Source organism: Gambusia affinis, linkage group LG21 (assembly GCF_019740435.1).
Source record: "Gambusia affinis linkage group LG21, SWU_Gaff_1.0, whole genome shotgun sequence".
Lineage (NCBI taxonomy): Eukaryota > Metazoa > Chordata > Actinopteri > Cyprinodontiformes > Poeciliidae > Gambusia > Gambusia affinis.
In genome coordinates, this window is record NC_057888.1 from 11,552,407 (window position 1) to 11,567,880 (window position 15,474).

A 15,474-nucleotide genomic window follows, 5' to 3' on the forward strand; every position below is an offset into this window, starting at 1 on the left:
GTACTTTTATTCAGTCAACAGCTCGTGTTAGTTACTGTAGAGTATTATATTTTTACCATTAAAATTGAAAAAAAGAAATATTTTTGACAAAGATGTTTTTTAATTCACGTGGTCAAGTAGAAGTTGAGTTCATTTTCATTGTGTATGTATTTAAAGCACATTACAAAACAGGTTATTTGAATGAACTGAAAAGTGTTAATATTCTGCACAGTTTTGTGAATGGTAATACACAAAACTGCAAATTGCAGTGGAAACATACATGATACTTGGTTAACCAAATACTGGCCACCGAACTGTCTGCTTAGAAAAACATTGGCATGTTTGAATGAATTTTGCTGACTCCTGCTGTATGTATTAGCCCTTTTTTAAAATAAACACCTTTCAATGACGACTCACCAGATGGCTCTGAAAATGTAGAAATGAAGTGTGAGTGAATTAAAGCTGTAAACATATGACCTCACATGGAAGTTACTCATGGAACACTAAGAGATTTACAATATCTGCACAAAAGATTAAAAGGGAAATACTGAAAAAAGGAAAGCAACGCTTAATCTTCATGGTACTTGAAGTTAATCCATTGATTATGTTATTTATTTAAAAAAAATGTGCTTATACAACACTTATTTGCTGTTGTACATCAAATTACTAGTGGTTTTGTTACAGATCTAACCAAAAATCTAGAATAAACATCCTTAGTTTAAGTTTTCAAGCTCTCATTGTACAGATTATTAAACTTCTTCTTGCATATTTTCCCAGCTTTAGCTTCAAAACATCAGCTTCATAATAGCGATGGGTTGAGTTCTCTGAGTTTTGACACAATGTTTGAAAAAAATTCTAGTCTGCCGAAAGCCAAAAAGCCAAATGTGTGTCTTTGGTAATAGACAGAGAAAAGTGTCAAACAATTCTCTCAGCCAGGTGATCAGCAGTGAACATCAACAGCTTGGAAAGTGTGGCGAAATTAGATGTTACAACTGGAGAAAACTGTACTTGATCTAGTCCAGGGGTCTCAAACTCCATTCCTTCAGGGCCACAGTCCTGCAACTTTTAGATGTGCTTCTTATGCACCACACCTGAATAGAATAATTAGGTCATTAGCAAGGCTCTGGAGAACTGATCTACACAAGGAGGAGGTAATTAAGCCATTTCATTCCAGTGGTTTTTGTACCTGTGGCACATCTAAAAACTGCAGGACAGCGGCCCTTAAGGACTGGAGTTTGAGACCCCTGATCTAGTGCTTTCTGTTGCACCTTATTAAAAGAACTTTAAATAGTAGGAATGATATAAAACAAAGTCATGGTGGTTTTGAAACTAAATCTTAGTTACTTGATACTGGAAACTAGCCAAGGTTTTGTGGGTTTTAATTAAAAAAAACAAAACAAAAAACACCTTGGTCAGAAAAAGTTTTTGTTGCCTCTGAAATTCACAGGACAAATTTTACACAGTGTATATAAACTGCTGGTTTTGACTATATAAAGCCTTGTAGAGCCACTGCTAAAGAAATGTTGGTCAGTTTTGCAGGGAATAAGTAGCTTTAGTGCAAAAAATAAGAAGGCTTGCTCAGTTGTTGACCTAGGATACTTTTAGATACCTTCCAGAGAACATTTAACAGTGCACAACAGAAGGATATGGGTGTATAAAGACAAAAAGAAATAAAAGATGTTTTTTTATTTTATTTATCTTTTATTGTAGACCCTGTGGCTAGGAATACAGCTGCTCTATAAAAGCAAATGAGGTTGTTTTTCTTTGTTCTTTTCTCTGATGACATGGAAATGGCTTGCAGGACCTCCATTCATTTTATGATGCTTTTTTTTGTTTGTTTTAATTGTCAAAAAATAAACTGGCTTTAATTCAATGTTTTAGTTGTAAAGGCAGAAAAAGGTTGTTGATGGATTACTTTATGTTTTTATCCGACAGTTTATTTATGTATCTGAATGTAAATTCTTTAGTGCCTTGAGGAAACCACTAAATCCAGGACGCCAGATAATGTTTCTCTGCAAACACATCTACATAAATCAAAAACAAAACTAGAAGAACTTAGAACAAAATGTGATAAAAAAAAAAAAAGAAAGCAGCAATAACTGGTCTTAAAGTTTAAACAATCTGAAAAATATCATTGTATAGTTTTTTGGGGTTTTTTGGTGGGTAAGGAGAATCTACTTCCTTCTGTCTGTGAAATAATTTGTTCATGGCCAGATGTAGAAGGAAATATTCGCCATATGTCGCACATTTGATTAGCTGATTGTTATAATTCGTAAGGGCAATAAAATAGTTACTCCTACCTATAAACATAGTATTCTGGTTTCACATGAGATAAATCCTCTAAACTAACCCCTATGCATCTTCTTTCACCATCCCACATTTTACAGCGGAGATTATGAACTTAGCAAACGTTTCCTCTTGTCTTATCGCTTCAGAATGATGGAAACCGACTCGTCTCGTCGTCATCTTGACGTTCAGCTTCTAAACATGCATTGTATCCATAGTTCTCTGGCCTTGTGTATAACCTTGTATGTTTTGCGTGTTGTTTCTAGGCTGCAGGGAGACACACTATCAGACAGCCGATCTGAAGAGGATCACAGGCCTCGCTTATCTGAGCAAGCTGTGCCTGACATCTCTTGTGAGTTTCATAACAGAGTGGGGAAAAAGAAATCTAAATATTTTATTTTTTTCGGGTTGCATATTTGTGTGTTTTTGTTACTCTGTGCTGTGTTCCTTGCTTCCCTCATTATGAATGGATTCATCTGGAGCAGCGCCAATGCCCGGGGTGGACACTGTGGCGGGTCGACTTCAGGAATGTGAGGCCTTATCTCAAGTAACAAGCTCTGTAAGTGTCTTTCCCTGCACCCATCGCCAAACAATTAAGATCACTTTACACGGCATCAATTACCTCATAGCTCTCTCCCCTCTGCAGCTTTATTGTCTGATATTGAGTGAAAACCACCTCAAGCTTCTTGTTAACTAAATTCTACGAGAGAAAACGATCCATCCTCATGAGGCTGTTTTAGGTCACGGAACAGTTGATGGTGGAAAACAACCGATATCCCGAATTAAACATCTACCCAGTATCGCTCTGCTTAACTCTAGCTAAAAACATGAAACTTTATGTTAATTCTGTGGTGGTAGGTATTTACTGCACAGTTCACCTCACATATTTCAGGCAAGCAATATGTAGCTGGCCCAAACCAGACTTCTATAAAGGTAGACGCTCACATGCTGTTAATAAAGTTTTCAGCTTGGAGGCTAGAGCCTCTCTATAAGCACAATAAAAGCCAATACCTTTTTCATAGTCGGCCAATTTAATTGTTAGACAAGGCATTTTACTGTAGGTTTTTCTTAGAGTAGGAACAGTTTGGAGCCAAGGCAGAGCGCCGTGTGTGGAGCAGATGCAGAGTGGCTCCACACTAACTGGGAGCAGACATTTAGAGGCTGACTGAACAAAGCCGGAGCCTGATTTTTATTTTACAAATAAAATTCTGAAAAGTGTGGCATGCATTTGCATTTAAACCCATTTCACTGTGCTTTCACTGAATCAAATCCGGGGCAACCAATTACATTTTGACATCACCTGACTCCAAAATCTTGAATCTTGGAGCACAATCATATTCAATAAATTGGAAGATTACTGAAAACTTCATTCATTTCAGTAACTCCATAAATAAGTGAAACGTGATATAGATTAATTAAACACATTTTAAAGGATACTTTTATTCTGACGAACTAGCTTCATTGGAACGCATGTTCTAATATATTGAGCATAACTCTCAATAAAGCTGTTCTGTGATGATGTCTAATTTTGTTAGAGAACACATTGGTGAAGATTGGAGGCCAGAACTAAAAGCAATTTAATATTTTTGACAAATGTATAAACCGGCATTTGTTTACATTATCCATTTAACCTAACTGAACTTGAGGCAAGAATTAGCAAAAATGTTGGCATCTACATATGCAAAGACGACAGAGTCATTCCCTTGACAGTCCTAGGAATCCTGGGCGGCTGAAAATAAATGAACACTTAAGCAGATTTTTGTTAGGAATTAAAAAAAACCCAAAAAACATGCATTTAATTTCATCTGCATCACAACTGAAGGCACTGTAAGTCAAACCCAGTGTGAACCTTACCGATAAAGTCTGGGTTTAATTCCTTCCCATGAACTGCTTATTTTAAATGCAGAAGCTGTTAGCAGGACATTTTATGTCTAGCTGAATAACTTTCTGAAGTTTTTTGAATTACAGAATGACAGAAATCCTGTACTAATTTGTTGTTTATGTGCGAGGGACGGGATGCTTAAATATACAATAATAAGAACAAAGGTAGACTTTGGATTTGTAGAAACTGGACAGTTTATCTGTTGATCCACTGGTTGTTGTCGTAAAAAAAAATAAAAAAAAAAGATCAGACATTTCGGGCATATTTTATTATGGGCATATTTATGACTACATAAAAATGCACAATTTAAGCTTTACACAGTTCTGCTTTGGGCTTTAAATGCCTGGTAACGTTGGAAAGCTAAAACTGTTAGTAGTTATTATTAGGCTCACAGACCCCCTGCCTCTGCCAGCTCTTTTAGGTGATAATTGCCTCATAAAGACAAATACTTTCCTAAAGCAATAGCCGGAGCAAATCCCCCTCAAAAAATTCTTCTATGACCTTCTTTGTAAGAGCTGGGTGATTGGTTTTAATCAGGTTTAGCTGTGAATGGCAGGCCTGTTATGGCCATAACATTTGAGAGAGTAAAGTGTTCACTTCTCTGATAGAAATAAGATAATTAGTGTGCTGCAATGTTATGTGCATGATAAAAAGCAGGAATTTTATGATTAATTTGCTGCATGGCCTCTAAATATTTGGCATCGACATAATTTGTCACACAGTTGTGCATACATTTTGTTTTTGCTAAGGCAAATCTGACAACATAATTCAAGCATTGTGGATGAGTTATGTAGAGATGGTTGTTTTTTTTTTTTTTAAACAACTGTAACATTTGTTTCTTATTACAGGCAGTCATAAATTGCAAAACGTACACGATTGTTATTATAATGATGAAAATCCAAAATAATGAGAACACAAAAAAGTCAAATGAACCACTAGAAAAAAAAAAAAGATTTTGCTGAATAGATATCCTGAAGTATTTCAAAAGATGGCAAGGTACAGTTGATATATAGGGTGGTTTTAACTTTATTTTGCTAAAATGAACCTTATCAAAAGTTACTGTAATTTTGACATGTTTTCATTCCCAACCTAACAAAGATGTTACAACTAAACATTTGCAGATGTTTTGCATATTAACAATGAATTTATTATGCAGCAATTCAATCTTTTCACCTCATCTTGAAACAATATTCGTCAGTGTGTCAATCAAATTTCTAAAATCCTAATATTCATAAGCAATTGATGAATCTTCAAAATCTTTTTATAAATATATTTGGTAAAATAACATCAGAAAATATATAACTCAATATACATCTGAGCAAGCTGGGTTTCATTTCTGCCAGCTTACCAGGAGCTTGATTACAGTTCAGCTCTTATAATTGAAGTATCAGTAATTAATGTTTGGCACATAGGTGATATAGATACGACCCAAAATGGTAAACCTAACAAAAATAATTAGAAAAAGCAAAGTAACATATGAGAAAGAGCGCAGTGACGATGACCTGGATTTTTTTTCTACATGCATGCGCAATAAATATTATCAAACTATTAATTGATTCCTTTTTGGGAGAAATGAAGCACTGTTTCAGTGATCTGCAAGGGTAACAACAAATCTAACTGAATTTATTAGCTTGGGACAATTAAAATCTTTCTTTGGTTTGTAATAGGGATACCTTTAAACAACAAAGGCACTATTTCAGAAGAACAACCAACATGTGAAGGTATTAACTTTTAACAATACTGTCAAATTACTGATGCGTGTGTAAGTTGATAGTCTATTACACATGGACTGGTCAACGTCATGTCTTTGGAATTCCCAAATGAAACTCTAATTATTATTGTCAATATGCTATTTGTTTTTGGCTGCCTCTGGTACACAAGTTCCTAAAGTTCAATAGGTGAATCTGTTGTGTGCCAAAACAAAAGGAAGTGATTAGGAGTGCAGCGTGACCTCTCATAACCTGTCAGCTCCCCATTATGCCCAAAGCTAGATGAGACTAGCTTTGGAGAACAACAAGGCTGTTGCTGTCTTCTTGTGAATTCTAATACAACAATCTGTTTTATAAAGGAAATGTACTTTTAAGATTGAACAGTTCTTTTCAAAAAGGGCAGGTAGTTAAATTAAATAAGAACAAAAAAGGTGTCAAGTTATTATCAGACATGCCACTCATGCTCTGCAAAATGTAAATTTGAAAGTACTACTGTAATAAAAGCAACTGCTGAAGCTCATTTGTATATTTATCATATATAGAAGGTTTTTCTCAACACTTGCATTTTAACCTTTTTTTTTTCTTTTGTCAATTGAATCCACCAGCAGTGTGCAGCATGTGCAGGAAACCCACTGATAAGTTACTCTATGCTGCTGCTGGTGAAGACTCCAGGCCCTCTAGAATTTTTGCTAGTTTCTTATAAAAAATCATGGATGATTAGATTACTTATTTATTGATATTTTTTTTTTTTTTTGTTATTTAACTGATTGATACCTGCAGTAGGCCCATGCTTACCTTCCAGTTCAGTTGTTTTCCCTCATAGTCGTAAAGGCAACTTTTTACTTGCTTTTCCCTGCTGATTAAGAATACTCTGAAGCCACAAGTCGTTTGAGGGCGATCACCATAGCAACAGCAGAACAACCAGAAAATAATCTCTTCTTAAGCAGAGTCACAGAATTTATTTATGCAATTAGATGAACTTTCTTGTGAAGAAAACAAGCGTTTAACGGCCATTAAATAATCAGGATTTTCTCTTTGCGGTGTTGAGTTGAAGTTCACAGTGCTTTGATTGGCTGCTGCTCCCCATGAGCCCACCCCCAGCTGCTGATGGAGATGGTTCTTTCCTTTGTCTTTTTGGTGCTTGAATTTTGCCAGTGGAAACTCAAATTAACCAGCTTAGTTTTAAAGGGCCTATCGATTAAAATTAATCGCTGTTCTTTCTGATTCCCACTTCATACCTGCTTGCAAACTTGTCTCATCGACCACCTTCCTTGGAGGTTTAGAGGCATAATAGCTGTGGGTTAACTCCAAACCAACAAGTGCCATCTGAAGCAGATTGTAAATGCCTAATATAAAGCTAGACGAGATTACATTAGCCACTATAGTTGTAGAGAAAACAAGGCTGTTGCTTTCTTCTTGTGAATTCTAATACAATAATCTGTTTTATAAAGGAAATGTACTTTTAAGATTGAACAGTTATTTTATGTATTAAACAATACATAAACAACTGTGAAAGGAGGTTTCAGTAAGCCACAAAACGCATTATAAAATAAGATGTGCATGATAGAAGTATGTTTCAGGTTGAATCTGTCTTGGTTTCCATGCAAAATTTGTCTCATTATCTTTTTTAGCTCGATAGCTTCACACACAAATATTAAACAGTTCTTTTTTTTGTTTTTTTTTCTTTTTTTAATAGTTCTTGTTGTGTGCTAAGCCAGACTGGCACAAATCCCAGATTGTGGTGATCTTAATAGCAGACCACACACACATAGCTGAGAACACACAGTACATATTAAGACTTCCATCCATCCATTTTTATTTTTTATTTTTTTCTAACTTGATTTCAACATGCAAAAAATAAAAATAAATTTGATCCATATTTGTCGTTTCCACTTTTGTCTTGAATTTCTTTCTTTTGTGGCCACATAGAAATAGGGAGCATTAATAAAAAATGGTTTTGCACCACTGATACAAATCTACTCAGTGAAAGTGTATCTCTTTGCTGGAGATGGAAAAGGAATGGTTCTTTTTTCCTGCAGATCAAACCATCTGAACAAAAGGGAAGAAAAGCTGTATATTGTCTGGCATGAGAGCGACGGCTGCAAAATGAAATTGAGATTACTTTTTATAACTTCATTATGTATTTTCAGGCTGTAATCAAGACTGTTTTTATTCGATTCATGTTTCCCAAATTACACTGAGCCGTTTATGCTTTTTACATATTTCTTTGCTTTGCATTCTAATGCCTGATTGTACATGTAGATGTTTTCTATTGAACTTCCTAAAAATGCATGAATTTACCAAAATCAATCAAGACAAGAAGAGATGTTGATTGTAGTGCTTGTTTATGGGTTGATGCTATCTGATTGGAGTAATTGTTTGCAGTGTGTAATGTTGTTTTGTTTAGGCTTACAGGATTCCTGAAAACTGGTTGCCTCAGCCTCCAGTCTGGGGTCTCCGGGATAAACTTTGATTCTTTCTTTGATTGAAAACAAGAGGGCATTGTACAACCTCCATACACCCCTCCGCCCCCCCAAAAAAACAAATAAAATAAAATGTATAGTAACAATTTCAAATATGTATTTGGTTTTCTTAAAGAATTTTAGCTGCAGCGCCTTTTAAGCTAATATGTTACAGCTTGGTAATGACTTTATAGTGCATGGGAAATAAAAAAAAAAAATCGCATCATGTTGGTGGCCTTGTGTGCTGCAGCCAAGGAGACCCAAAGCAAGAGGCGGAGAAGATGATGTAATGCTGTTGAAGTTGGGGAGATACCGCCAAAGAAAAAGAAATAGTCGAGTAGTGGATTCAGTTATGATGTTCAGCTCACATCACTGCTTTATGAGGGCTGTAATTAAAGATTGGCTTGTGGTGATGTGGTTTCGCTGCCACAAAATGCTTCATGTGTCTGACAGGCACCAAGATCAATGACATTTAATGGTCAGCTATACATAAGAGAGTATCAGTGTTCCTTGTCTTGCTCAGATACATGTTTAGTAAAAATGGAGTACAGCATCTTGCAAAAGACTTCACATCCCTTCGACATGCTAAAACCATAAACTTCAACGGGTTTTACTGGGGTTTTATGAGACAGAGCAAAACAAAGTGGTTATAATTGTGAAATGCAAGAAAAGAATACATGCAGCATACATGCACTTCTTTCTTTTCAATTGCAATATTTTTACAATTGTAGCTACAGGCCAGGTATACATCTACCAGCTTTGTATATCTAGAGGCTGAAATTTTCAGTTTCTGATAATTCTTTGCTAAGTAACTTAGGTTCCTCCTGATTGACAGGAGAGTTTCTGAAGACATCAATTCTTTAGTAGACTTAGGTCTGGGGCCATACTTTCAAAGATCCTCTGTCCTCTTGGAGAGTTCCTAACTTAGCTTAAAACCCCTGCCCAAGAGTTTTGGCTTCAGAGTGATTTAGGCAATTGCTGAGAGCAACTCTGAGCGAGGAGACGATAGAAATTTCTAGATTAGTGAGAAAATGTGGTTGACCTTGTAGCTATGATTGGCTTCTTTTCTTCTTCTACTAATTGTTTAACGGTAGTTGGCAAACAACTTAATGGAGCATTTATGCCAACAACTGGTAAAGAGTGTGGACTAAATGTCACCAGAAATAAAATTTTAAAAAATTGTGTTTGGAATACAAATTACTCTTTTATAAATGGAATATGAACTGGTAACGTTTTCTTCTTGAGCCTTTCTGAAATACACTAATACTCAAGCCAACCCCTAATATTTGCAGAATCTTTCTTGACACTTTTAGGCTCACAAAAACTCCCTGAGTACCCCTCGCATTTTGTCGTTAGGCGCTCTCTTAAGGCCTAAGTTGCCGGTGGTTTTGGTTCTCATTATGCTGTTTGCTCATTAATGTTCTCTAGCAAACCCCTGAATAGCTGAATTTATACTGAGATTACATCTGAAGTTAATTGTTGGTACTGGATTTCACTTTGGGGCTTTGCAGCAGTTTTATTTCTGTTAAGCAATTATGCACTACTTTGTAGTAGTCCATCTCATTAAAATACAATAACGTGTTGTTATGTAATAAAATGTTAAAACATTTAATGTAATAGAAGTTTTCTAAGCATTGTACTAAGCCTATTTTATGCGTTTTTAACAAAAGACAAGTTTGAGTACATGTTCGTCCTCCAGAGATTTAAAATGTATATATTTTTAAATTTGGTTGAGGGACGTTGTTCTTTATGGACAATAAAGTAAGCTGCATAAAAAATATTGGCTCCTCATGATCTCAAACTGAAAAGTAGAAACTGTACAAACAAAATCTATATATGTATATATATTTTTAATTGTTTTCCTAAATTGCTTATGCAATCTGCAAAACAAATGGTTATATGCACCTGCTGTTTCCACATTATACTAACTTACCCAAAGCCGATGTTTGGAACTCATGTGAAGTAATTGGCCAGTCAAACAAAAAAATTTCTTCAAACAAAGATTTATGGCTGCAGTGTGTTTAGGACACTCTGTTCAAAACTCCCATCCTTGTCAAGATTCCCTAGGCTCAGATTGTTATTTTATTAAGCATGGGCATTCAAATATAAGATTATAAATCAGACCAGAACTGCCATCTCTTGTACTCTTTGGCAACTGGGCATGAGCACCATGACGCAACTGGAAAGCAGCTGGGAAGATAATGCCAGAGTTTCCTCTGCCAAAACAGCCCGTTTGGATTATTAATTTAAATTAGTATCTTTGAAGACATTTTTCAGTTGTGTTCAGGCTTGCAGCTCTTAATAGTCGTATTCATGTTCATCTCAAAACTGAGAAATAATTTTAAAAAAGCATGAAAGAAAGTGAAAACAAGATCAACTGAGAACAAAAGTCAAAGTTGCTGAAGATCAATGAAATTACATATGGAATGTAGAAATCGGGGATCATTGCATAAAAGAATAGCCACTTAAAGAAAGCAGTGAAAGCAAAGGTCTCCAACTGGAATGCAAGTTCATAAGAAAATATTTATTTTAACATTTATCCATTTATCGCAAGGCAACCCTTTGGTTTCCAATCTTCCACATGTTCCATTAAGAAAGTGGAGTCTGGGGAATTTACGATAAGGTCTCCATTCTGTGGTGCCGAGGTTACGGAATAGGTTAAAAAGCTCCTTGCTTGAATGAAATTCACCCAGAGTTCCTTAACGTTGAATGTCATGGAGCTGGGTTGGTTGATGCGATTCTGAAACAGTGCAGCTTAAGTGCACTGTTAAGCTGCACCCAGACACAACAATGGTACAAATAATTTTGGCCTGATTTTGCTTGAATTTCAGGTTGGGTTCTGGTCGGGCTCTGGCCATAATTGTCAACTTTAGACTTGGGTGATGGTGCCCCCTAATCTATGTATCTTTATTTTTGCTTCATTCAAACCTAAAATCTGTAAATAATCAACAATCCTGGGGAGTTGTGATGACTTTTTAATCTGTATCACAGGAAATGATTGCTGAATTTTTTTTTAGCTTCACATTTAAAACTTTTGCAGAAACAACAAGGCATTTCTTGCTTCCTAGTCACGAAGGTGCTGAGAGCTGATGTCCCCACTTCCTTTAGTTAAGTCTTTCTGATTAGGTTGCTGGATTTTATCAATTTATTTGATTACAAGCTCTGTAAATCTCTTTTATATTCATCATGGGTTGCTGGGTATCAATGTTGAGTTTGCAAATAAAAATATAGAACTCTTGTCCGAATTTAAAGTGAAAAGAATCAACTGCTGTGGAGGAAAAAGATGACAAAATGCTAGGTAGTACATTTTTTTTTTAACTAGTAATAAATGCTTATGTATCTTCTCTTCAGATATAGGTGGCCTCTCATAGTTCAGGCCTTTAGTTCAGGCTTCATCCATTAAGTCTTTCCTCCCTACCAGGGTAGATTTGTACTCTGTTTTGTCTGATTTGGCCCTGGTTCCTGCAGTAAAACCACCGAGGGGGAAAAAACCTGCAGTGAGAAAAACCATTTGATTTTCTTCTTGTATACTAAGCAGATTGGGTGGCAATGCTTTGGATAAGAACTTACAACAATGCCACTTTTACGGGTAGTCATTGTCATCATCAATGTTGGGCGAAATATTTTACCTTTTTAATTCACAGTCAACAGTTTGGAACCTTGTACTGCTTTTATTAATATTGTGACTTTCTAGTACAGCTAGTACTATTACTACTATTCTCTGTGATGATAACTATATACAACTTAAAAAATAAGTTTTAACTAGTTTTCAAACTTTTCTACCCCTTGGTAGCTGTGATGTCAGGTGAGATAAATTTATTTTATGCTTTGTGGACTTTATCATTGTGATGTGTGTGTGTGTGTGTGTATATCAAAGGGCGATCCCTGAGTATTGCTTTAGGAGTCTGCTGAACATATCTATTACCAGATGTCTCAGAGCATCTCAACACTTAGTCAAGTCAGCTCTGTTTCTCATTAAAAGCTTAGCATATCAAATGATGTAAGCGCTGGCATCCGACGCATCATAACTTATCTTGTGTAAACTAAACAAACAGGTGGTGGGATTACGGCTGTCAAGTTTTATTTCTCACCTGTGCTTAGAGCTCACGGACATTAAATGCATTTACACTATACATCATCCGGCCACACAAAAGAATAAAATTACGATTAGGCAAGCTTCCATTACACAACTTGGCAAAGCTCAGTATGTCTTACAGGTTTTTTTCCATACAAATAGTGTGTGAAGATGTGTCTGAACTGAAATAACTTTGAAAAAGTTCAATTTTTCTCTGAGTTATAATTGTGCTGACAAACCTAATGCCAACACACCAGAGCGCAAAGGGTGAGGGTCTCTGGTGGTGGTTATAGAAAAATGTCCTAAACCACTACTGACTGTCTAGTGGGCCACATTCACTTAACAGAGTTCCCTCCATGTTGGATACTTTCATCTACACTTGCTGTGGTTTCTTGTGTTTTTCTAAAGCCCATAAAATAATAATTGGTTCTTTTCCCCCCCAGCAGATATGGCTCAGATACTTTCAGCAATAGCTAAAAATTATATAAAGAGTTAATTGAAGGGACTTTCTTCTAATGTGACTTGCTCATTTTTTTTGCTCCCCTCTCTAACTAGCGTCAGGCTGTCTGGGAGGCTGATCTGAAGTCTGCAAGAGGTGGGAGTTCTGTTGGGCAGACGGGGCTGCTGCTTGGCGACTCCCTCTTTTCCAAAGAGCTGGAGAACATGGGCAAACAGCTTGCTGGTAGGCAGCGCATGTGTGCATGTGCGTGTTTCTATGATGGACATGTTTTTGCAGTGCTTTTTTTTTTTTTTTTCTTTTTTAAGAACTTCCTATGTAAACTATTTTCAAATGTTCTTTTTTCATTCATTTGTTGTTTATTTCTAAAAGGGACAAGTGGTTAGTAATTCAAAAGTACCAAAATATTTTTATGCCTATTCAAATTTGCAATGCCTTCTCCCAGATGTAGTTTTAAGAACAGAATGACAACATTCTTTAAGGACAGATGATGTGAAGCAAAGCAAATTAACCACATTAATTCAGAACCAAATGTTTTACACAGCTGTTTTATTTTTAAAGAAACAACTTCAGTTTTTGTTTAAAATTTGCCCACAGCTTAATTTGGCTTTTGCTGGTTGGAAAGTCCACATATTAAGCCCATGACAGTTACGCTAAAAATTTTGCCACAAGTGCCACAGTTCTCCCATGATTTATACTCCGCGTCTGCACAACTGCTATAATAACACTTTATCTCACTTATTATAAACAAATATGTCCCCCATGTGAAGAGGTCAGATGGTTGAAACTGAAAGTAAAGCTTTCAGTTTTCAGTTGTTACTGTACTTGTAGGTATCTGATCACTTAGTGAATGAAGCATCATTTTGAGATTTTTGGATTATTTGAAAATAAATTTGTAACCGAAGACGGGGATGTAACCAAAAGGTAATGTCCCCAGTCTTGACCCAGCAGGACACCGTGAACATGTTTTAATCAAATTTACTTGGCAGTGATGAGATCTGGTGAGCTTCTGTTCAAAACTCTTTGCTGTTTGTTACCAAACACCTTAAAGCATAAAATGGAGAGAGTTGCAGTAAAGACTTGTTGCATTTCATTGTCACTTGTGTCTGATAAGTGGCAAAAAAGAAGGATAGATAATTTTATATCCTATAAGCTACTACAGGTCTGAAAATCACCAACCAAAAAGCTGCTGTTGAAAAACAAATCTGTTTGATGTGCTGTTCCACACATGTACACATACTTTGGATTATTATTCATAGAATTTGTGGGGGGATAGATTACAGCAAGAGAAGGAGTCTAGCCAAAGTATGTGTTACTTTTGGCCAAAGAAAATGCTCCCATTGGTAAAAGCATTGCCTTACTTGAATCAAATCCTTTTTTTAGCAAAAATGCTACAAGAAAAAATAAAAATGTCACTCTCCACATGGTTAATATTTGTTTTAATTCCAGTGATGTCAGGTTGATTTAATGAAACCGCTGAACTGCTTATAGCCTTTGCTATAGATTGACATATTCCAGGAATGTGGAATTGTTTAGCAATTTGACCTACATTATTCATGGTATCCAGTTCTCATCTTTGATATGTATGACATCCAAGAGAGTTGGAGGCTCTTTTTGTCACCATTTCATCACATATGTATTGGTTTATGAAACAGATTGCAGTCTGGAATGTAGGTTAGAGGGAAAGGCGCTACTTAGTGTCATGTGTCACACACTTGTTTGTTTTTTGCATGTCTTCCCACTCAGTTTGACAGCATCACACTGTGTAAGGAGCCTGTACATATCGTCACATACGAGAATTATTTCAAGTATATTGGTTGAACAAAGTGAACTGAAGGTTTTTTGTCCACAAAGTAGCATATGTTTTTAAGATGACACAGAAAGACAGTGATTTCTGTTAATGCAGAGATTGCTAAAAGCTTTAATTTCTATTTTTCGCGTGTATTAACCATTCTCATCGAGCTTTCTTAGCACAGGGCTCATTCTAGATGTTTAAGCAAAAATAATTTAAGTATTTCAACTTGACTATAAAATTTGTCTCATGACTGAGAAAGAAAATTTATTTTTGTTAAATGCAAGCAAATTACTGTTCAGAATAAATAACATCAGATTTTCCTCTTCAGGTTCAGAGTCACTGAATCACGGTTTGTTTAAAAAGTTGCTAGACTGATTTATGTCTTTGTTTTATTGCAGCACATTGTGAGAATATATGTTTTTTTAAACCTGTTTTACATTTATTGCAGGCATGTGGAGATTACAGTTGTCAAATAAGTTTTTTCACATAGAACCAGATCAATTTGGATATCTTTTGAAGTATTATGAAACATGAAATAACAAGATAACTTTTCATATATACTCAGAATTAGCTTGAATGTTTTAGGTAAAGTTTAAATAAATTTTTGTAGAATATTCTTGGAAATCTGTTTTTTTTTTTGTTTGTTTATTTTCTTTATCTCATCAGAAAGTTTGTAAGACATGCAGTGGTGTTTTTACAGAATCTGTCTGATTGCTTTGCAATGCTGTGGAAAAACCTTTTGAGTCTTTTGTTTCTCTTATTCAAGTGGTATTAATGACTTTTTAAGGTACTGTACATCATTCAAATGTCTAATTTCCTTTTTCTTTAT

At 35.7% G+C, this 15,474-nt stretch overlaps 1 protein-coding gene across 2 annotated transcripts in view; it reads left to right on the plus strand.

Moving 5' to 3' along the window:
* Positions 1–15,474, plus strand: part of lg21h8orf34 (linkage group 21 C8orf34 homolog) — a 77,539-nt gene that overhangs the window by 45,053 nt on the left and 17,012 nt on the right. The window contains exons 9-11 of one of the 2 annotated variants that reach the window (XM_044105343.1): positions 2,532–2,617; positions 2,748–2,824; positions 12,949–13,075. In XM_044105343.1, coding sequence (XP_043961278.1) covers positions 2,532–2,617; positions 2,748–2,824; positions 12,949–13,075 — 290 coding nt within the window. The remainder of the gene's footprint in view (positions 1–2,531; positions 2,618–2,747; positions 2,825–12,948; positions 13,076–15,474) is intronic. The other variant, XM_044105345.1, reaches the window with a different exon arrangement.